Source organism: Pleurodeles waltl, chromosome 3_1 (genome assembly GCF_031143425.1).
Source record: "Pleurodeles waltl isolate 20211129_DDA chromosome 3_1, aPleWal1.hap1.20221129, whole genome shotgun sequence".
In the NCBI taxonomy this organism is placed as follows: domain Eukaryota; kingdom Metazoa; phylum Chordata; class Amphibia; order Caudata; family Salamandridae; genus Pleurodeles; species Pleurodeles waltl.
Window position 1 is genome coordinate 2001138770 of NC_090440.1, and position 24019 is coordinate 2001162788.

Here is a 24019-nt window from a genome sequence, read left to right on the forward strand (position 1 = left end):
ACCACACTTCCAGTGTTGCCCAGTTACTAGTAAATTGTACAGCTTACCCAGTCTGGGCACCTGTAGAGAAACTGCCCCATTGGCCTTGGGTTTTCTTTAAAATCAGCTTATTGATTGGCTGTATGTGTTTTATACAAATTTTATTCTGCTTTTCTTTATTTGCCACCCACAACATAATCACATCGCAACTCATTACTGTTATTTCTTTTTTGCACTTATATATATGTCTTCAGTCTTACCGATATCTATTCATGAAAGACAGCTGTCTAATGCATGATATTTAACTTTCATGACATCTCTGAAGTCTTTTCAACACTTTCCCCAATTAGGTGGCCAGCGAGATAGATATATTAATTACCTAGTGGCAGTCGCTATATAAAAAGAATTTCTTTACTTGCCTATATCTTTGGCGCCACTTGACGAATCTTTACGAAAATTTCCCAAAAACTTGCCAGTCCCATCCGCTTCTGCCTGAAAAGTTTTGGGGTGATCCATCCCTGGGGGGTTGAGAAAAAATGGGGGATGGGGGGTCCCAAAACACGTTTTCCCCATTCATTTTTCCATAGGAATTTTGAACAACAATACCGCAACAACTACTGGACAGAATTGCACCAAATTTGGCCGGAAAGTAGGTCCTGGTCCAGAATGCGACATGTTTTATGTTTTAGTGTAATTCTTTTCGATAGTGTTTGAGAAATTAAGGGTAAAACAAATTTGTATATCTAAGGATGTGAAGGATTTGCGACCCTTCCCGATCTCATGCAGAGATCTTATTGCCTATTAGCACTTCAACAACAAAAGCGGTTGAAGTGTTGTCAGCTGTCTTTGGACTCGGTTAAAGTTGAGTTCCCAAAAAAAAGTAAAAATAAAGAAAAGGGGCCAGGGTCCAGACACCCTGACCCCTTAGCTCTTTTAGTATTTTTTTTTGTTTTTGATTTTACAAGCAGAGTCGTGGTGGAGCCTCCCCGGGGCTTTTCATTCATGTGCAGGGGCAGCGTGCCCCAGCCCCCCACCCCCAACCCGCTGCCCTGGGGGGACTACCACCTCCCCAGGGCTGATATTAAATATGCTGGGGCAGCATGCCCAATACCAACACCCAAGCCCTGGGACATAACTGTTTAAAAAAAACAGAGCTTTCATCTCTGGCCCGAGCACACGTGGAGGGGACTGCAATGAAATGCTTCAGCAAGGATGGAGCTGATGTCAAAACAGCTCCCTGCTTGCTGAAGCAATAGCACTGCAAGGGAAGCCTTAACGCTTCCCCCGCAGTGCCAGGTAGCCCATAAGGGCTTTTTATTAAAACAAAACAAAAATTCTATTAAAAAGAAATATTATAAATAAATAAATAAATGAATATGGACATTGGTCCCAGGAAGCCCATAAAGGGCTAAAAAAAAATCCCTTAGCTCAGTGTGAAGGTCGCAGACCTTCACACTTAGCTTTGAAGAATCGAGTCCAGCTGGACTAATTGAACCCCCTGCCTTTTTTTAAATTTATAAATATTATAGTTTTAAAAAATATTACATTGAACACAAATATCTCATTCTAAATATATGAGATATTAAAGCCTAAAAAAAACTTTCTTTCAATTTCTCTCACTCACACACCCACTCAGACACTTACACACCCACCCGCAGACCCAATCAGACATTCACAGACCCACTCACAGACCCACACACACACTGACGCACCCACTAAAACACTGATGTACGTACTTTCACACCCAGACAGACAATCTGACAGCCACTCTCACCCCCAGATATACCCTCTCATAACTATTCTCACACCCAGAGAAGACGCGGCTAGCTCCTGCCGCGCACTGCCAAAGGGCTGTGCACAGTGTGGGTCTGGGTGGTAAGGGGGTGTTGGCCGCAGGGGGCTGGCTGCAGGCCAGGTCTTGCGGGCAACCTCCCCTGTGCACAGGTGAAAGATGTGCACAGTACAAGGTTGGGTGCTTATAGAAGGTTGGCCTCGGGCCTGACCATAGGCCAGGCCCTGTAGCCAACTGCCGCCATGCACGGCAAAAGGCCGTGCGCGCCAGAGGTTGGATTAAGGTATAGTAATTACAATTACTATATGTAAGAAAACAATAGAAATTCACTGAAAAAAACAGGTTACAGGGACGTTATAGTTGGGGAAATAGAATAAAAAAAAATAACTTAGGAATTCACTTAAAAAATCAAAGGTTACAGGGGCGTTATAGTTAGACTAACATTTTAAACGTACCAAACCACCAACTATAGTTAGTTACCTCAAGTAACTATAACTTGTGCCCTAAGGTAGCTATAACGTGCGCCCTCCACATGTACTGCTAATTACCATATAAATTATGGCACTCATGCCACCTTTGATAATATCGTTGATAATATCAATTTAATATTTGCAGTATTTTTTTTTATAGGAAAAACTGTGCATGGGGGGCGCGAGTTATAGTTACCTTTGGGCACAAGTTATAGTTACTTGAGGTAACTAACTATATAGTTGGTGGATTTCTATGGTTTTGTATGTTTAAAATGTGAGCCTAACTATAACGTTCTTGTAACCTTTGTTTTTTTTAAGTGAAAAATATATATCTATAATCACCTCACATAAATGTTGGTAGGTACCTTTTCACAGGCACATATTTGATGGTGCAGTATCTGATCTAATAGAAAAACCAATGTGAGCTTGTTACATTTGTGAACCCAACATTTCAAAAGATGTGTGAAGAAAATAATGTTTTGAGGATAATCACAATTGTGAAAAAAGAAAAACATCAAGGACTTAGTATAAAATCCGAGGTAACAAAATAAACAAACTCGTCCAACAGTTTAAATAAAAAAAAAATTAAAAAAAAGAAACCTTTCCCCTTGGAAAAGTGAGAAAGATGAAGGAACTCAGGAGATCAGTACATCAGTGTAGAAAAAAGAAAGGAAAAATAAAGAAGAAATCTTAGTAAATGCAGTTTCAAAGTAAAGGGTTGTTTGAACATTTATTAAATAACATTTAACTCTGAAAACTAATTTTAAAAAACTGATTTGATTTAAAAAAAAAAATGGGTTCTCCCTCAACTAGTTGGTTCTCATACAACTATTTGAAGAATTCCGATATAGTGTCTTGGAGTTTCTTATACTCCTTGGAATTAGAGATCACAATGGCTACTCATCTTCATATAAACGTACCCTTGGATTTGGTGTTGGTTTTTGTTTCAAGGATGTCTGCAATGGTCCACTTTGATGCATATCTCATCCATGTTTTTGTAAGTCTCATAATTCAAAGACATTCGTCAAACCACTTTATCTTGGTTTGCCACCTTTTTAGTAGCATATCTAGCAATATGAGGTACTCCCCATATGACCATGTTGCAGTGACCTGCGGTCTGATCCCCGTGTCTCCGTGCTCTTCTTCCCATGACCTTCTAACTTCCTTTCTTTTTTTTCTTTCCACGCCTGTAGTCTTTCCTCCCCCCATGTAATTGTAGGAACTCAACTTCTCAACTTACAGACGGGGGGACGTGAGATAAGCATGAGGATGGGGTGAAGAGACAGACTGTCTCCAGCAGAAATCACGGGGGGCGCAAGGCTTTTGGGAACTTGGAACACTCGTAGTGCTATACCAGTGCTTAATTACTGAGTATTCTACCCCAAATAGTTTATGCCTCACTTGATGAACCTTTGAAGCAGGTGGCAAGGCAACCCCCTGACAATAAATACACTCTGTGTTAAAAAAAAAAAATACATATATATGTACACACACACACACACACACACACACACCTCTCTCTCTCTCTCTCTCTCTCTCACTCACTCTCCAGTTTTGTTTGGGAGCAGCAACGCGCTTGCACCTTACTTGGAATAAAAAAAATATGAATATTGAAGAATATAAATATCGTCTTTTTTATGTGATGGCATCTGTGGAACTATATTGTGGTGCAGCCGTATGACGAGTGGAATATCATCATTTTGGATATATATATATGTATATATATATATAAACTCTGAGGTCAATATAAGCATTTTTAAAGATGCAGCAAGCGTCTGTCTGCCTGTACTACTGCGAGTTGCATGCAGACAAATGTCCTGTTTTGCCAATATGTGTAATGTGGCAGAACTACTTTAGCATTTTAAATGTGTGCGCTATCGTACTTAAATAGTTACACAAAGTTATTTTGTTCTTGTAATTTTCGAAACGTCGCGGTGGAAAACTTAAAAATGGTGTTTTTGGCAAAGAGGCACATTTTGCAAATGGGCCTGCATAAAATAACCCTTTATTTTCTATTTCAGTCAGTCAGTCCTTGTACCGTATGCATCTGCGCCAGAACGAAAGGAAATGCCAAAGATGCGGACCATGCGAAGAAGCCTGAAAACGGTGCCAGGCCCCACGTTCCCAAGATTTTCTTTGGCACGAGGACGCACAAGCAGCTGACGCAAATCACCAAGGAGCTAAGAAGGACCGCCTATTCCGGCGTCCGAATGACCATTCTCTCCAGCAGGGAGCACACCTGCGTCCACCCAGAGATCCATAGCAACAAGAACGAGAAATGCGTAGAGCTGCTGGAAGCCAAAGATGTGAGTACCTATAAACCGCAACACGACGAGGATGAAACGTGCTTTTGTATAAGGAGATGTAAACATTTCTCCTGCGTTTAAAATACTGTTATTAGGAGGGTCATGTGAAAGACGGGCCGAGTTATGCACTGGGATTGACTAAAGTACGTGTCAAGAAAATGCAAATTGTGCAGCCTAAATCAGCACATTTTGTAGCAGGTCACTATTTTGTCGTTTTGAAACGCATTAATTTTGTCTGGGTAAACGTTTTACTCCTTAGTTCTAGGTTAACACCTGACAAAAATCACCAAGGTGTAACCAAAGAACCTTTGCCAAGAACACCTCAGGTGGTACTTTTTCAACCAATTTTTACCCCGATTAAGATGGGAAAAATGTTTCTTGTTGCAATGTTGTAACTATGCACCAGCGGGTGGATTATGTGGCAAGTGTACTAAATCCCTAACTGTGTACAAAACACCCTGGCTGTAGAGTCTTGTAATTCCAGTGGTCCTGGTCACCACAATATACACTTCAGCCTGATTCAGGACAGAGTAGATTTAGTTCTAAGTACTCAATGGATCCTTGAAACCCTGACAGCGCATTCCAGCAAGCATTGGCAAAGCTAATAGATCACAAAAGTGAAACGTAATAGCTTTGACAATGCTTTCTGCCATCTTGGTATCGGTTTTAAAACATTACTAAATGTATTAAAAGGTGTCCTCCCCAGATGCGTTTATGTCAACTAAGGCTATATTCGAACACATTTGCAAGGTTTTACCAATTGCTGTTCAAAGATGTTCCCATTCAGGATGTCTACCGTCTTTGAATGGGATTTGTTATAATAAAGAAAGCCATTCTAAAATGCCTCTGCTTGCCTGGGCATGCGCGCGCACACCCCCACCTTCATAAAATTTGAAAAGACATAGTCATTAACAAATAGCCTGGTGAGTAGCAAAATATGTAAAAAAAAAAAAAAAAAAAAAGAGGAGCTGGATGAGCAAGAGGATGCTGAGTGGAGGGAAAAGGAGGTCTAAAGAGAGTGGAATAGGGAGCAGGGGGGGAGAGAGAGAGAGATAATAGTTCTTCCAACAGTCTGCAGTGGAAGTAAAGCTCATCCCTAACATTGTGAGCTGCTCATGGTGAGACATGCATAAGAACAGTGATAAAAGCCATTGATTCAGGAGCTGGGAAGTGAGATAGACAACAATGCTCTCCAATCATAAGCAAGAAGATCCAAAGCCCGTTCCAAGTAATATGTAATGTATTGGAAACAATAGGTGTGGTCAACAAATAGCTAATGCTATGTGTAAGAAGAGAAAAATGAGTGTGCAAAAAAAGAAACCTCCTATACCCTTTCTACTTGAGGTCGATGTTAACAAAAAAAGATTTTATGTCAGTGATTTGGCTAAATAGACATATATATTTGTATGTGACTACTGAATATTTCTTCCTGAAGTAACAAAGTCAACAGTATGATCAGATTATATCTTATTGTCATTCAGTATTATTAATTTGAAGCTTCTTTGTTGGTATGTAAGCATTTTGTTTGTGGAATGTCTCTTGGCGCGTTCAGTCTCTGGAACTGATAACAATAGCTGCATACGTTGCCAAGTTACAACACGCCTAGCCAGCTGTAAGCACAACAAGCATTTGTAATGCAGTGGGTCTTGCGTTTGCTCATGTTAGAGCTATTAACGTTGTACATTCCTAACTGGATTTTTCTTGTCACTTAAATTGTAAATGAAAAGTAAAACAGTTGACATAAGCGAGCCGATTCAAAGCGCCATAGCCGCCATAAGCATGAGCGCGAAGGAGACACACAAAAGGAAAAATAAGTTAGCTCGCAGTCATACACATCAGCAGTCGTGCAGCTATCCATGTGACACAGTTTATTTCCAAGGCGGTAACCAAACCACCCCAAGGAGGGACAAATGTAAAGCCTTTACCAATGGTAGCAGAGGATTTTTGAAAGGCAAGCCCACGAACGAGCGATAGTGATGGGCGTGGTTAAAAGCCCACAGATAGATTAGAACAGGTCAGAGCGCTTGAGCGCTCTATCTAAAAAGGTGGTTCTGTTTTACATATATTTCACTGCCGACCTCTAGTCCGTGTCAGGCAAACCCACATTAGGTGTTAGATTCAGATGTGTTTACTTATAGGTTGCTTTCAACATTTTTTATTTTTTTTATTTTTCTAAACTGAAGTGATGTAAGGAGATCAAGTTAATTTTACTTTTGAAAACATACATTTCATTTTAATACCTACAGGTATTTGACGTATTCAAGGGGTAACTGTTCTTACAACATTTGTCAGTGTTTGGTTTGTATTCCCTGTGTTTTAAGTAAGATTCTTGTACTGATTGAGTTTTGGCAGATCACACTCGCATGCTAACACACACGTGCCTCAGTTGTGGATATAAATTATGCTATATTCAGTGTTTTGAAACAATGCATACATTGTATTGAAAAGGGAGAAAAGTATATCATGGTTATCCAACCAACACCACATTATCAGTGAATGAGCCTGTAATTGTGTAGTGCAAAATACATATGTTAAAATGTGATTCCGGGTAGCCCTATTGCGCTCTAAAAATGAATTTTCCTGCAGAAACACTGATCCACAGATAATGTTGTAAAAGTTTTAACGCTGTATAGTGCAATAATGTGTTTAGGGTTCTGCAGAAACAGGACTTGTTGTTGCATCTTGCAGATTTTGGAGAGTGAGTTAAGGACTGTGCTCCACAGATGCAAGGTGATCTGAAAAACTTCCTAGTTGAGATTATCTGCTAGGACTATGAGGAGGTGTGCTGTGTCAGACCGTAGGTGGTGGTTGAGGTCCCTGTGACCTTGTTTGCAGGCAATATCAGTTCCACACAAGTCCTTTCACACATGATGCATTATCAACCTGCTATTAAAAGCTGAGCATTTAGTGCAGTGGATGACCAGTTGATTTCCACTTCTTAGGGATCGCATTGGGAAGGTGCTCCCCAAGCAGGGCCTCGTCTCCTAAATACCAGGGATGTTTTCTGGTGGTGGGAGCTGTTCACTCTCCTCAAACCCCAGGTGTGGGCACTGGCCTCGGACAAATCAGGTTTTCTGCCCCCTGGGGTGCAGATATGGGGTGTTTATCGCTTATCAGGGCAGGCACTTCATTAGGCATCTGAGACATGTTCAATTTATTTTTTCGGGGAGGATAAATGAACTAACAGTTACAAAAGTGCATAAACTGGGGTAAAAAATGTTTTGGTGATTTTAGCACAGCAAACCTTTGCTGATCCCGTTTTTAGGGAAAAAATATACACTGTCTTGTATAGCACTTTATCAATTTTTCCAATTTCCAACCGAAACAAAAATTTGCTATAGGTTGGCGATTTTCTTGTTTCCGAACAGGGGAATGTACAGAACCCTGGGTACCTTTAGAATCCCCAAGATGTGGGGTATAAAAGGACGCACGTTTGGCCTGAATACCTTTTGTGGGAAAAGCATGAAGTGCACCAAACATCAAAAAGGTCTCAACACTAGAGGTGAAAACTCACACCTTCTAAGGGGTTGAATTATTTTATTGTTCAAAGTGCCTGTAGAACACTCTCATTAATTTAGTGCGTCTCAGAACAATGGGAGTGTCACAATAAAACAAAAGTTGCTGCAAAGGAGGGCAGATTAGTGTGAGAAAGTAGCCTCTTTCTAGCCTTGTTACTCCCACTTTTGGCCTGTTTGTGAGTATATGTCTGGGTGTTTTCACTGTCTCACTGGGATCCTGCTAGCCAGGGCCCAGTGCTCATAGTAAAAACCCTATGTTGTCAGTATGTTTGTTATGTGTCAATGGGACCCTGCTAGCCAGGACCCCAGTGCTCATTAGTATGTGCCCTGTATGTGTTCCCTGTGTGATGCCTAACTATCTCACTGAGGCTCTGCTAACCAGAACCTCAGTGGTTATGCTCTCTCTGCTTTCCAAATTTGTCACTAACAGGCTAGTGACTAAATTTACCAATTCACATTGGCATACTGGTACACCCATATAATTCCCTAGTATATGGTACTGAGGTACCCAGGGTATTGGGGTTCCAGGAGATCCTTATGGGCTGCAGCATTTCTTTTGCCACCCATAGAGAGCTCTGACAATTCTTACACAGGCTTGCCAGTGCAGCCTGAGTGAAATAACGTCTACGTTATTTCACAGCCATTTACCACTGCACTTAAGTAACTTATAAGTCACCTATATGTCTAACCTTCACCTGGTGAAGGTTGGGTGCAAAGTTACTTAGTGTGTGGGCACCCTGGCACTAGCCAAGGTTCCCCCACATCGTTCAGGGCAAATTCCCCGGACTTTGTGAGTGCGGGGACACCATTACACGCGTGCACTGTACATAGGTCACTACCTATGTACAGCGTCACAATGGTAACTCCGAACATGGCCATGTAACATGTCTAAGATCATGGAATCAATTCCATGATCCCCCGGGTCTCTAGCACAGAACCCGGGTACTGCCAAACTGCCTTTCCGGGGTCTCCCCTGCAGCTGCTGCTGCTGCCGGCAACCCCTCAGACAGGTTTCTGCCCTCCTGGGGTCCAGGCAGCCCTGGCCCAGGAAGGCAGAACAAAGGATTTCCTCTGAGAGAGGGTGTAACACCCTCTCCCTTTGGAAATAGGTGTGAAGGCAGGGGAGGAGTAGCCTCCCCCAGCCTCTGGAAATGCTTTGATGGGCACAGATGGTGCCTATCTCTGCATAAGCCAGTCTACACCGGTTCAGGGATCCCCCAGCCCTGCTCTGGCGCGAAACTGGACAAAGGAAAGGGGAGTGACCACTCCCCTGACCTGCACCTCCCAGGGGAGGTGCCCAGAGCTCCTCCAGTGTGTCCCAGACCTCTGCCATCTTGGAAACAGAGGAGTCTGTGGCACACTGGACTGCTCTGAGTGGCCAGTGCCAGCAGGTGACGTCAGAGGCTCCTTCTGATAGGCTCTTACCTCTCTTAGTAGCCAATCCTCCTTCCTTGGTAGCCAAACCTCCTTTTCTGGCTATTTAGGGTCTCTACTTTGGGGAATTCTTCAGATAACGAATGCGAGAGCTCATCAGAGTTCCTCTGCATCTCCCTCTTCACCTTCTGCCAAAGGATCGACTGCTGACTGCTCAGGACGCCTGCAAAACCGCAACAAAGTAGCAAGACGAGTACTAGCAACCTTGTATCGCTTCATCCTGCCGGCTTTCTCGACTGTTTCCAGGTGGTGCATGCTCTGGGGGTAGCCTGCCTCCTCTCTGCACCAGGAACTCTGAAGAAATCTCCCGTGGGTCGACTGAATCTTCCCCCTGCAACCGCAGGCAACAAAAGACTGCATCACCGGTCCTCTGTGTCCCCTCTCAGCACGACGATCATGGTCCCTGGAACTCAGCAACTCTGTCCAAGCGACTCCCACAGTCCAGTGACTCTTCAGTCCAAGTTTGGTGGAGGTAAGTCCTTGCCTCCCCACGCTAGACTGCATTGCTGGGTACCGCGTGATTTGCAGCTGCTCCGGCTCCTGTGAACTCTTCCAGGATTTCCTTCGTGCACAGCCAAGCCTGGGTCCCCGACACTCTAACCTGCAGTGCACAACCTTCTGAGTTGTCCTCCGGTGTCGTGGGACTCCCTTTTGTGACTTCGGGTGGACTCCGGTTCACTTTTCTTCTAAGTGCCTGTTCAGGTACTTCTGCGGGTGCTGCCTGCTTCTGTGAGGGCTCCCTACGTTGCTGGGCGCCCCCTCTGTCTCCTCATCCAAGTGGCGACATCCTGGTCCCTGCTGGGCCACAGCAGCACCCAAAAACCCTAACTGCGACCCTTGCAGCTAGCAAGGCTTGGTTGCGGTCTTTCTGCGTGGGAACACCTCTGCAAGCTTCTTCACGACGTGGGACATCCATCCTCCAAAGCGGAAGTTCCTAGGCCTCTTCTTTCTTGCAGAACTCCAAGCTTCTTCCAACAGGTGGCAGCTTCCTTGCACCCTCAGCTGGCATTTCCTGGGCTCCTGCCCACTCTCGACACTGTCGCAACTATTGGACTTGGTCCCCTTGTCTTACAGGTACTCAGGTCTGGAAATCCACTGTTGTTGCATTGCTGGTGTTTGTTCTTCCTGCAGAATCCCCCTATCACGACTTCTGTGCTCTCTGTGGGTAGTAGGTGCACTTTACACCTACCTTTCAGGGTCTTGGGGTGGGCTATTTTTGTAACCCTCACTGTTTTCTTACAGTCCCAGCTACCCTCTACAAGCTCACATAGGTTTGGGGTCCATTCGTGGTTCACATTCCACTTTTGGAGTAAATGGTTTGTGTTGCCCCTATACCTATGTGCTCCTATTGCAATCTATTGTAACTGTACACTGCTTGCATTACTTTTCTTGCTATTACCTGCATAATTTTGGTTTGTGTACATATATCTTGTGTATATATCTTATCCTCATACTGAGGGTACTCACTGAGATACTTTTGGCATATTGTCATAAAAATAAAGTACCTTTATTTTAGTACTTCTGTGTATTGTGTTTTCTTATGATATTGTGCATATGACACCAGTGGCATAGTAGGAGCTTTACATGTCTCCTAGTTCAGCCTAAGCTGCTTTGCCATACCTACCTTCTATCAGCCTAAGCTGCTAGAAACACCTCTTCTACTCTAATAAGGGATAACTGGACCTGGCACAAGGTGTAAGTACCTCTGGTACCTACTACAAGCCAGGCCAGCCTCCTACAATTAGTAATTGGCAAAAAGAGTGGGTTGCACAATGTGATAAACCTTTTTTAAGGCACTTCTAGTTTCTGCCCATGCATTGCATACCTGCAGATACATTACCTGCTAATGGATATCGAGGTGCTCCCACAGAGTCCTTAACCTCTTAGCTGCTGGGCCTCCCCCCTCCCCCCCCCCCCCCCTCCAGTGCTGAGCCCTTTTTTGGCTATTTGGGGTAGTTCGCGCTTAGGCCTTCATAACTTTTTGTCCACATAAGCTATCCACGCCAAATTTGCGTCCTTTTTTTTTTAACATCCTAGGGATTCTAATGGTACCCAGAGTTTGTGGTTTCCCCTGGAGGAGACCAAAAAATTAGCCAAAATACAGTGACTATTTCGTTTTTTTAAAAAAAATGGGAAAAAAGGGCTGCCAAAGAAGGCTTGTGTTTTTTTCCCTGAAAATGGCATCAACAAAGGGTTTCTGGTGCTAAAATCACCATCTTCCCACCTTTCAGGAACGGGCAGACTTGAATCAGAAAACCAAATTTTTCAACACAATTTTGGCATTTTACTGGGACATACCCCAGTTTTACTGCTTTCAGCCTCCTTCCAGTTAGTGACAGAAATGGGTGTGAAACCAATGCTGGATCCTGGAAAGCTAACCATTTCTGAAAAGTAGACAAAATTCTGAATTCAGCAAGGGGTCGTCATTTGTGTAGATCCTACAAGGTTTTCCTACAGAAAATAACAGCTGAAATTAAAAAATATTGAAAGTGAGCTGAAAAAAACAGCCATTTTTCTCCACGTTTTACTCTGTAACTTTTTCCTGCAATGTCAGATTTTTTAAAGCAATATACCGTTACGTGTGCTGGACTCTTCCAGTCGCGAGGATATATAGGGATTGTAGGTTCATCAAGATCCCTAGGTACCCAGAGCCAATAAATGAGCTGCACCTTGCAATGGGTTTTCATTCTATACCGGGTATACAGCAATTCATTTGCTGAAATATAAAGAGTGAAAAATAGGTATCAAGCTAACCTTTGTATTTCCAAAATGGGCATAAGATAAGGTGTTGAGAAGCAGTGGTTATTTGCACATCTCTGACTTCCGGGGTGCCCATACTAGCATGTGAATTACAGGCCATTTCTCAAATAGACGTCTTTTTTACACACTGTCTTACATTTGGAAGGAAAAAATTTAGAGAAAGACAAGGGGCAATAACACTTGTTTTGCTATTCTGTGTTCCCCCAAGTCTCCCGATAAAAATGGTACATCACTTGCATGGGAAGGCCTAATGCTCGCGACAGGAAACGCAACATGGACACATCACATTTTTACATTGAAATCTGACGTGTTTTTTGCAAAGTGCCTAGCTGAGAGGAGCCACAAATTTCCTTCCACCCAGCGTTCCCCCAAGTTTCCCGATAAAAATGGTGCCTCACTTGCGTGGGTAGGCCTAGCACCCACGAATGGAAATGGCCCAAAACACAACGTGGACACATCACATTTTTTCACAGAAAACAGAGGTGTTTTTTGCAAAGTGCCTACCTGTAGATTTTGGCCTCTAGCTCAGCCGGCACCTAGGGAAACCTACCAAACCTGTGCATTTTTTAAAACTAGAGACCTAGGGGAATCCAAGATGGGTTGACTTGTGGGGGCTCTGACCAGGTTCTGTTACCCAGAATCCTTTGAAAACCTAAAAATTTGGCTAAAAAAACTAATTTTCCTCACATTTCGGTGACAGAAAGTTCTGGAATCTGAGAGGAGCCACAAATTTCCTTCCACCCAGCGTTCCCCCAAGTCTTCGGATAAAAATGGTACCTCACTTGTGTGGGTAGGCCTGGTGCCCACGACAGGAATAGATCACACAACGGTCAATGTTGGTCCTTACATGAGGCAGCTGTTGACCCTGGGGTGATCCATTCCTGACGCAGGCACTAGGTGTAGGCACTCAAGTGGGGTAGTGTTTTTATCAGGACAGGTGAGGAATCACTAGGTGGTAGGAATTTTGTGGATCCCAGCATATTCCTGTAGTTTGTGTGACAGAAATGCGAGAAAATAGAGTTTTTATTCAACATTTCAGCTTTGCTGGGTATTCTGGGTAAGAAAACTTTGGGGAATCCACACAAGTCACACCTCTGTGGACTCCCCCGAATGTCTAGTTTCCAGAAATGTTTGGGTTTAGTGTGTTTCTCTATATGGCCGCCGAACCCAGGACCAAAAACACAGGCGCCTGCCTTACAAAACCAGTTTGTTTTGCGATGGATAATTTTGATGTCTCCACAATACGATTTGGGCGGTGGAATTTGGGGCTGAACTAAATTGGGGAGCTCCCAAGAGAGCTCTCTCTCTCTCTCTGCTTGCCGCCGCATTCACCTGCTCTCTGGGTTGGGCTAACCCACTAATACCCAGTTGCACAGACTGCTTGCGAAGGGACAGCAGGACTGTCCTCATCACCTCCCTCATAATGTACTGGAAGAGGAGTTATCGAATGGGACTCCTCAGACTGAAAAATCACTCCCAGAGTCTGCGCCATTGTCCTATCCCTCAGATGCTGTCTCAGTATCTGATGTCTCAGTCTCTGATCCTATGTCAGAGCTGTCCTCTATAACCCGAGTGACGGCAGCAGCAATCCATCAAGATGCCATCTCTGCTATTGGCTAAACTGTTGCTCTAAAACACTAGCCTACGTAGACAGTCACAAAATCGATGGTGTGTGTGAGATACGTGCAACAGTAGAGGCCACCTTACCTGCACTTCTTCCCTCAATCAGCACGTTCTTTCAAGACACTCAAAAAACACCTTGTCACATACCATTCGTCACAGTCTTTAGCACCTCCTGCGCCCAGTCCAACAATCATTATTGGTGCTCCCACTCCCTCCTCCTCGGATTACCACCCAGCAAAAGTGCCCTTCATCTCTTCATAGCCGCCCTCCACCCTGCACATACTTTTCATTTGTATTATAGCGCAGGTAATGGCTGACTTTACTAATGTACTCAGCTATTTACATAAAATACAGATTTGCTCTTTGCAGTAGGCATATAAACCTTCTGCGCTTCTTTATGGCACTGAAACTGCCACTAGACAAGTCTGACCCTTTTGTAGCAGAAACATAATCACAATACTTACTTGACTTTTTTATTGCTGCCTAAAAGCTACAGTTGAAAAGCGTCAGTTGAAGTATGTGCATTGCTTTGAAGACGCAACTGCAAGACAACTGGTGGCAAATATATATATATATATATATATATATATATATATATATATATATATATATATATATATCACTTTTATATGTGGGTCTGGTTTTCCTGGGAGCCGATCGCAGCCCCCAGGGAAACCACACACGTATTGACAAAAGTGATATATATATATATATATATATATATATATATATATCTATAGATCTATCTATTGATATATCCATGTAGATCTCCCCCAGGGAAACCCTACAACAACTAAAAAAAAATATTGCCCACGGGCGACCCCCTGTCCATTTTTTCGGGGGCCAGGAAACACTTTCAGGAAGGCCTCATAAGAAAGGGGAGACTCTCCCCTTTCTTACGAGGCCTTCCCGAACGTGGGGAAGGCTGTTTGTGGCCGTTTGCGTCCGCTTCCTGCTCCGATGGGGAAATCCACGAAGTTACATCAGCGCGCCTCGCGGTGCCCTGACGTCACAAAGGGGCGGGCGGGGGAGATACAAACCAGAGCTTCCGTGTCTCCCAGTGTACAAAAAAAAAATTAAAAAAAAATCCTCGGGTGCGACGCACCAGAGGATTTATTGACCCCCTCCCTGGTGTCGGCCACTGGTCGTGACCCGCACCAGGGAGGTAGTACGGGCATCGGCCAGTGGCCGACGCCCGCATTTAAAGGGTTAAGTGAACCACTTCCCAAGTGCCATACTTGATCTGGAATTGTTTCATAGCAAAACTGTAAACTTTGCACTTGTATAGCACACTACTCACCCGTTAGAGTCTCAAGGCGCCGTACGCATACCGCTGTGGAACCCCTCCTGGCTTTTCCCTGTGAGGCGTCCACTCCTGGACAACCCCAGGGTGAAGCCAAGCATCCAAGCGCTGTGAGGGCCGTTTTGGAGATTAAGCAAGCTATTGCCCAGAGTTACAGAGTGGGACCCATTAATTAGATTAGGCACCGAGGCGAGAATTATCTGGTCCAAGGGAATTGAGCCCAGGGACCCCTGAGGTGGGAATTGAACCCTGGTCCCAGACCAGATCTCTGCGTTAGGGTCTGCCGCGCTAACCATTGTGCCACACTTCTCCACTAGCAACGAATATTCACCGGTGCTACATGGCACTACATGATGCTACGATTGGTGTCTTGTGACTCTGACATATTGAAGGTACAGCAAGCACTTGAGCTCTAGTCTGTTCCTCTTCATCCTCTCCTTCTTAGACACTGGATCCAAAACTGCAGATGTTTACTTGCTTTTTTAATGATTTTGGGGTCTGCACCCACTGAAATCTTCAAACTTTAGTCCCTGGGAGTCCTTTCACTGCCTAATGTCAGTAATGAATTTGTACTCGGATTGTCTGTAGACTCTTAAAAATGAACACACCAAAACCTCTTGCTCCTTATCTGTTCAGACATATAATGGCACCTTTGAAGAATGGGTGTAAATCCCCTTTTACTCACAGAAGTCACATCATCTCTCACTGATGGAGTAATTCGCCTGAGAGACATAGGAAACACAAGAACAAAAGCGTTCTCCCAATTCCTCATCATGGAAAGAAAAGAAGGCGGTCCAGGGAGAGTAACTTACTTCCTAGCACAAATTTTAGAGTATTTTTCGAAGGGGGACCTTTCTCATGGTGAGTTTTTCCTTATCTAAAGATTTTCTTCCAAGCACCCTCTGATGCTCCTTCATGTCCCAAGGCCTTTACTTTGCCACTTAACTCCAACTCAGTGTCAGCAACTTTCGCATCGACTCCGGCACCTGCAAGGTAAGAAGCATCTTTACCTCGGAAGCCAGTTTCCTGTTTCGATATGTGTTTAGGTGCTGATCATATGTCTACAGTGTTGGAAATGTTGATAAACTCTACCAGGGTAAAGTCAGAGTAGTACCTTAATGAAGCAAACTTTCCTGACATTCCACCTTTGAGCAGCAAGGGGACTATCCAAAGAACGAAAAACTTACTTTGATCAGGAAATATTGTCCATTCCTCAGGCAATGGTATGAAAGTTCATGCCCAAGCAGCTTTAGTCAGAATGACCCGATTGTGTTGTGAATATTTTTTGTCCCTCATGCTTCAGATTAGGCCCTTGCATTAGACATTACTATGGCAATTTATTCAGTTCCATAGACCAGTGGTTCCCAACCTGTGGTCCAGGGACCCCTGGGAGTCCGCGAAGCCTTCTCAGGGGGTCCGCGACTGCTAAGAAAATTAAATAATATTAACAGTTTAGGTCCCCAATGACTCATTGGGGGGGGTCCCCAGATTCCAATAATGATTCAGTGGGGGTCCCCGGGTTCCAGTAATGATAAAATGAGGGTCCACAGAAGTCAAAAGGTTGGGAACCACTGCCATAGACCATTGCGGGATGTAACGTTTCTGTGTGTACCTTTATTGAAGCTGCACTGTTGGTGGACTGCTCTCCTCACTATTTCATAGTGGGAGCTCTTTCAGAATCATTTACCACAGCTGACACGGTTACCTGATGGTTCTCTCCAAGAATGAGGTGTTAATTTGGCTTACCTCTTGTTCTGCACTCTGTGCTTATCCCAAGTACACATGTTCCATATCAGTCTGCATAATTGACAGCAGTGACAATGGCCTGTAAGGATTTTCTAACTGAGCTTCAGAATAAGAAAGTTTAAATAGTGCCAGAGAATACCATCATGTGTCCCTTATCTAAACAAAAAGGAAAGGTGGTTCCCTATTGTAATAAAGCCATGGAACTCAGGTACTGATCCACAGACTAAGAACATTGTCTGTTGACTACTACTGTATTATCAACTTAATTGCAGATTATCTCAGAAGACTTAACTTTGCAAAGCACAAATGAGCCTTGACACAGGAGGCGTAGCAACAAATTCTTCAAAAGTGGGGTTTCTCAGAAATCAATCTCTGTTTGACAGACTTTCACAAGAAATCCCCTTTGTACTACCCCAGTAAATACCAACTCCTGAATTCTATGGGAAACATTTGTTGCCTTCTTTGTACTTATATTCGGCACTTTTACTCTGCACTATGCCACTTCTGCTGTTGCAGAATTCCAATCAGAAGATCCAATTCCGCCATGCTTGGCTGATCTTGATAGCTTCCAAATGTGGTATACAGTCTTGTCACCCTGATCTTCTGCACCTGAGTTGCTCTCTTCATTGGACCATTTGGTTTAGGAGGACTTGCTTTCTCAAAGGAAAGGAGAGATTCCTTATCTCAACTTCCAGCACAGCTTTCCAGCATTTCTCTATTGCTCACATTCCCTTCAACAAGGAAAGTATTGATGGACAGCCTTTGCTTCCTACTGTTAAGACAGATCTTTAGGTCCTTTCTGTGCTGAGGTGGTCCAGATTCTTCAGTTCCTGATCTCCTTGCCCAAGAAGGGACTAACCCTAGGCGCAGTAAAAGGATACCTGGGTGCGAGATCAATGTCCACATTTACACCTATTCCAGGATTGCAGAAACAAATCCTCCCATTTTATCTTTATTAGACAACTGTTTCAGTCGCTGCACTCTTGTACTTTGAAGAATCTTTCCTAGAAAACAGGGTTCTTGCATCACTGTAGCTTGGTGAGTTTGTGAACATTGGACTTTATTGGCATCCCTGCCTTTCACCTCTTTCTCTAAAGACAAGGTTGTCCTTGAAGTCGCGCCTTCTTTGCTGCATAAGGGGGCTATACGTTTTCATGTTTCAGCTCATTTCTCCCCGTTCTTTTTCCTACCTCTACATTCCTCCAAAGATTAGGAAAGACTTCATATGTCAGTGATCCAGTAGGCCTTTGAGTCACTATATCTACAACTCTCAGTCTTTCGTAGCTGATAGGCCTGCTTGTAGGGCTTCAGGGCTCTCAATTCGAAAAGGCTGTACAGAAACACACCATCCTGAGGTGGTTGTTCTTAATACTAAGACACTGTCACAAGTTAGCAGGTAAATAAGATGCTGAATGTTTGCAAGCCCCTTGGCCCTACGGGACTGTAGCAACATCATCCTATTTAAGAGGCCCTCCTGTTCAGACCATCTTAAAAGCAGTCAGTTAGTCCTTGTCCTCTACTTTGGCAAGCATCACTGTCTTGCCTAAGAAGAGCAGATGCAGTCATAATTTGGCTTAGCGGTGTTGCAGTCTTTGGAATTCTGAATCCTCTACCTTCAAGGATCCATTGGGAATGGTCTACTTAAGTAATCAGTAAGAGTGTGTGTCCGTTTGTAAACCAACCTACTTGCGTTCACAGACTTTCTCTCCGATAGACTCAGTATCTCATGCAGATTACTTACAAACCTCCAATTGCTTTTTTATTATATACTTTTTGGTAGTATGGTCAACATGACAGTGGAAAAAAAAAACAGGCGTAACTGATAACATCAATGCTCAAGCACTTGAAACACCTTCTGGTGGAGTTGGAGACTCAATTCATAATTTCTGATGACATCACCTAGCTCCAGTTACGGGTCAACATTATGAAAGGTTTCTGGATTTAGTCTTGTGTCTGTGAAAAGGGTTCATTTAAGGAATCTGCAGGATTTATTGTGTATATCAGAAAGAGTGTTACCAAAGGTAATCAACTTGTTAGTTCTTGAGTTTTGGGAGGGGCCATGACCCAGGAGAGCGAAATCTCATATGGGTCATGATACACCACCTTCTTTCTCAACTATGATAATAGATAGATTACTCAATGAAGATTTGCATACATATTTTATGTTAATCTGTTTTGTCATGTGTAAACGATACACACAGAGGCATTTAACCAGGACCAGAGCGCAAGATGACACAGAAGTAGGTCTAGCTAACTTGTAATTTGCTAATAACTCACTTTGACCTTTGCACTGTGGTAATAGGCAAATGTGCCTTTATTAGTACACCTGTCCTAAAAAATTAGTTTTATTGGACCAGAGTTATTTTCATCAGTATGAAATACATGTGTGTGTTTGTGGCAGGGAATGTGATGTACTAGCTGGCATTACACATGAAATCCTGCATTCCTCAGGGGCTTCACTGGTGTTTGCTTTTCAAGGGAGAATGGGTATCTCCAATTTCCGGGATCAACTAGTGAGATGAGGGAAGCTTAGTCACTGTCTTTGTGCAGATGGTTAGGAGATGCCTAGTGGTCATAGCAAAGAGAATCTTGCACAACTTAGGTGGCTACCCAGCATTGATAATTAGAGGTCAATCTACTGCTGAAAATCTGCCTTTGTTGGGCGTTGTGACAATCAACCAGGTGTGAAATCGATGCCTGCTATGTAAGTGCTAGGCTTTGTGTTGATTGCATTACTTCGGCTGTCATAGGCTACACTACATCATTTATGGTTCTTAATTTCTAACTTAGGACCAAATTAATATTGCAGTACCTTTTTGTTTTGCTGGTAGGATCTAATTCTATGGCAATATTGTCCAGTATCTGCCCTTCTGTTTAATCCATGCTCTAGAAGATTGCCGTTTTTGTGGTGTTACTTATGGGGTGGAAGGCAGTTCTGTTTTGTATTGTGATGTTGTTCTGTGTACTGTGGTCCTTGTGAGTTTGCCCCACTATAATATATAGGTTATTCTTAACCTGATGGAGTCAAATGATATATTTTTTCTTTATAGGAACCTAGTTTGATGGCCATGCTTTGGTTATATTTGCTTCATCATCACAAATATTTTTTATTCAGCAAAAGTGACATTTGTTCTTGTAAATCTGGGCGAAGATTTGTTAGTCCAGACAATACCAGTCTAGCGGATCAGCTACCCTTTCATTAGTTGCTATGAGAATTTCAGTATTGAAATGTAATCCTTGTTAATTTGGAAGTTTGCAGCTTTCTAAATGGGGATGAGGTGCAGAGCTTGATTCTACCCAAAAAAGTATGGGAAATGTCCTAACTTAAATATCATTCTTGAAACAACAGTGGCAGAACTTGAGTGATCAGGAGAGGCCCAACTTACTGCGTTTTATTTTGGAAGAGCTTAAGGCTGTCACTGCAGATGTAATTTCGTTTTCTTCTAAAAAATGATTAACTGGTTCTTTCCTTAGTTCAGAGAATGTTTAATGAACGATGTTTCTGAGGCAGGTTGATGTCCTGCCAGTCAACAGCACAAATACTATGAGGGTCTAAGACCGCCAGGGTTAATGTGACGGTATGACCGCCACCAGGCTGGCGGTACATACTGCCACGTTATGAGATTAGCGGGTTGGCTGTAGCCAACCTGCCACTTCTCCACTCATACCGCCATGGAGGTATGAGCCACCGGGCCGGCGATGCCTATCTCCAGCCCGGCAGCCGACATAGTACCTCCCATGGCATTATGAGCTGGCCTACCACTATGGTTTTCATGGCGTTAGCAACGCCACGAAAACCATGGCAGTAGGCCCTACCAGTGACAGGGAATCACCTCCCTGTCACTGGTAGGCGGCTCCCCCATCCCCCAACACTCACCTGACCCCCCACCCTCCATCCAAACTCACCCCCCCACTCACCCGATATACATGCTAACTCCCCACCCCCTTCCGATCCACTCACTCACCCCTCATACACGCACACACCACACAACTGACCCCACCCCCCACAGCCACACATGCACACATCACCCCTCTCCCCCACTACAGTCACAGGGCCCCTCACCCCAAACACCCCCTCCCCGCATACACGATTACAGACACCCACCCGCACCTGGCATACACCTATTCACTTACACTGACGTACACGCATTCATTCACACACTGACATACACGCATTATTCATGCATCGTTCAGACATATTCTTACACACAATCACACTGACATGCAGACACTCACTCACTTCACCATTCTTACACTCATTTACTCACGCATACACCCACGCAAACAACACACACAGACACATTCACACACACACACTCAGACATTCATGCACACACTCAGACACACGCACACACAACACCCCCAACCCTCCCAACCCCCTTCCCCTGTCGGAATCCCAACTTACCTTGGGCAAGGAGGTCTTCCGGCAGGGAACAGGAAGGGGCACTGCCACCGCCAGCAGCACCCCACCAGAAGAACACTGCCAGGCCGTATTACTGCTCATAATACAGCTGGTGGTGTTCTGCTGGCGTGGTGGTGCTGGTGGTAGCAGCGCCAGCTTACCCCTGTCCACCACCATGAGCACTGCTGGATTTCCGCCCTTATTTTAGCGGAAGTCAGGCAGGGCTCATAATATGGATGGTAGCCACTGTGGCATTATGTTGGCGGCCATCACCATGGCGATAGGGGGTATTTACCGCCGATGTTATAATGAGGGCCTATGTCTTGAGGATAAATAACCTGTAGGGATTAAGCCTAAGCAATTAGGATGTTTTGAAGGCGTGCTTTTGCCTGATCGAAAAAGAAGGTGATGTTTTGCTTCCGCATGCATGATGGAAATTTTGTAAAGAGGTGCCCAAAGATTAAAGGCGGGAAACAATTTGGCTAATTGATTTAAAATTGTGAATATCCAAGGTCAGGAATGACAATACTTCCTTCTTGTAGGTCAGGAGTCCTCACCCTTTTTTGAGCAATGAACACAATTTGTATATCAGTTGCAATGAAGATCAGCACCCACAACACAATGTAAAATATTGAGATATATTGGTTAAATCATTGTTGTGTGATTTAGTAGTTATGAATCTCATACCAATAAAAATACATATTAGCACTGATTAACCATATTCTGTATGGTAATTTAGAGGTAAAATGAATTTTATGCAATGTAGTCCATTAACATTTACACAGTTTATTTCAATGAGCATGGTTTCCTTTCAGTGATTTTTTAATCATGCTGGAATGGGGAATTTCAGGGGACATTGGACAACACCATGTGGTCAAGATTGGATGGAATTAGAGTTATTTACATGGGAACCTCCAACATCCCCAATCACGTTTGGAAACTTTCTTGTCAAATTGTGCATTATGAAGCATGTCAGCACAACAACATTGACACAACCTTGTTTGGATTGAAATGCAAATCTACAAAGACGTTTGGGGGTTCTCTCCCAGAGAAAATTTGGGAAGTACAATGTCAGCTTCCATGTCGAAGTTTAAGATCCCTGCAAAATTATTCAAACCTGGCCATATTTAAAAGATCTGATACATGAATTGTGATAGGTATTCTTCCTGAGGAACTTGCAACAGGTATATATCTTAACCATGTCATTACAGTACTGATGCTCACAAATTAGGTCATAGGATGCGTTTTTAGGAGTTTCTGTGGCAAATGGTGCTTTTCATGGTAAAATAGTCAGATAGCACTGGAAATCAGTAGGATGTAAGAAACACTTTACATTTCAGCCTAATCACATATAACACTTTTCCATAATGTCCTTCTGTCACATCTTACAATTTTATAATACGCATTTTTGCGCACAATATAGCCTTCCACAGTGCTACCAGTGTGTAGATTTTGCAAATGCCATAATAGTTCTCTAGGGAAATCCACTGGCAGACTTAAGTATTTTTCAGAATTAAGAATTGATTTATATTTGTTCTTTGAAACGTGTGTCCTGGATCAGAGCTGTTGGGAGTCACTGAATTTGCTTTGCTTAATAACTTAGAAAATGTTGAGATAGATTTTCAGCTAAAAAATGTATAATTCGCCCAGATGCCTTAGGTTACATTTTTTAACTTTTCATACTTCTTTAGCTAGCTTACTTTTCAGTTTTCTGTAAAATCTTATCATTATCAGCACACATTGCTGTTTTCCAAAATGCCATAGGCTTTTCTTTAGTTTTTCCACAATTCTACAGTTAGTTCACTTTGCAAGCTCCTCAGTGCCAGCAGTGCACATTATTTGTCAGCTCCATGCTGGATAAGTAGACTTTACTTTGATTGGTGTTCATAGATTCCTATTTAAACCATGCAACGTATGCCTTGAAAAGAAAGGGTGTTAACACTGGCAGAACAGTGGCCTTGTTACAGGTACAAGAGCAAGAAGGTTTGATAGAGGTAGTCTTTCTTTGGCTTTCTCCCTCATTGTCTGCCCATTTGCTCATTAGCCGCTTGATGCCTCCTGCAACCACCTGATGCCTCCTTCTGTTCACTCTGGGTAGGACCTCATACCAAAACTTGTTGCACTTTTTTTAAAGATGCCAACCCACAATTAAAGAGGATTCAACGTCAGTACCTCTGATCTTGGATTCTTGGAAAACATCTACCATTTAGTGCCCAGCAGAAAAAAACATCAAGGGAACAGCCTTGCAGGGGGATCTAGCAGGGGAAAACCAACCAGGAAAGCTTTCAAATCCTCCAAAGACAATAAACACTTGCTCATTTGTAGCAGTTACAAAAGAAATACCATTGGGGTTGGGTCATTTGATAAGCATCATTTTAGGGTGCCTTGAGCAACACATTGCACACGAGTGACACATTGAGGGCCACTGTCGTTGCAAAACAGTTTTCTTCAGTATGCTCTTGTATGTTAATTTATCATGTAAACCACAGAGATACTAGAAGATGGTTTCTTGATGCCAAAGGTCCTGTACTTGTGGATTAGATGGTATAGATTTAGCTATGGGAAAGACAGGTATGGCCTTCCCTTAATTGTTTCTTGTCTAATAAAGTTAGTTTTGGATTCTGGAGCTTGTAGGAGTGGCACAAATAAACACAATCTAGCAGAAAAAGAGTTTCAATATTAGTAA

General features: G+C 43.3%; 1 protein-coding gene across 5 annotated transcripts in view; it reads left to right on the forward strand.

Annotated features, from left to right (window-relative positions):
- Positions 1 to 24019, forward strand: part of BRIP1 (BRCA1 interacting DNA helicase 1) — a 967251-nt gene that overhangs the window by 388479 nt on the left and 554753 nt on the right. For all 5 annotated transcript variants that reach the window (XR_011201660.1, XM_069226443.1, XM_069226446.1 and 2 more), the window contains one exon: positions 4263 to 4547. Coding sequence is in view for 4 of the 5 variants with exons in the window: in XM_069226443.1 (XP_069082544.1) it covers positions 4263 to 4547 (285 nt within the window). In the remaining variant the exon portion in view is untranslated. The remainder of the gene's footprint in view (positions 1 to 4262; positions 4548 to 24019) is intronic.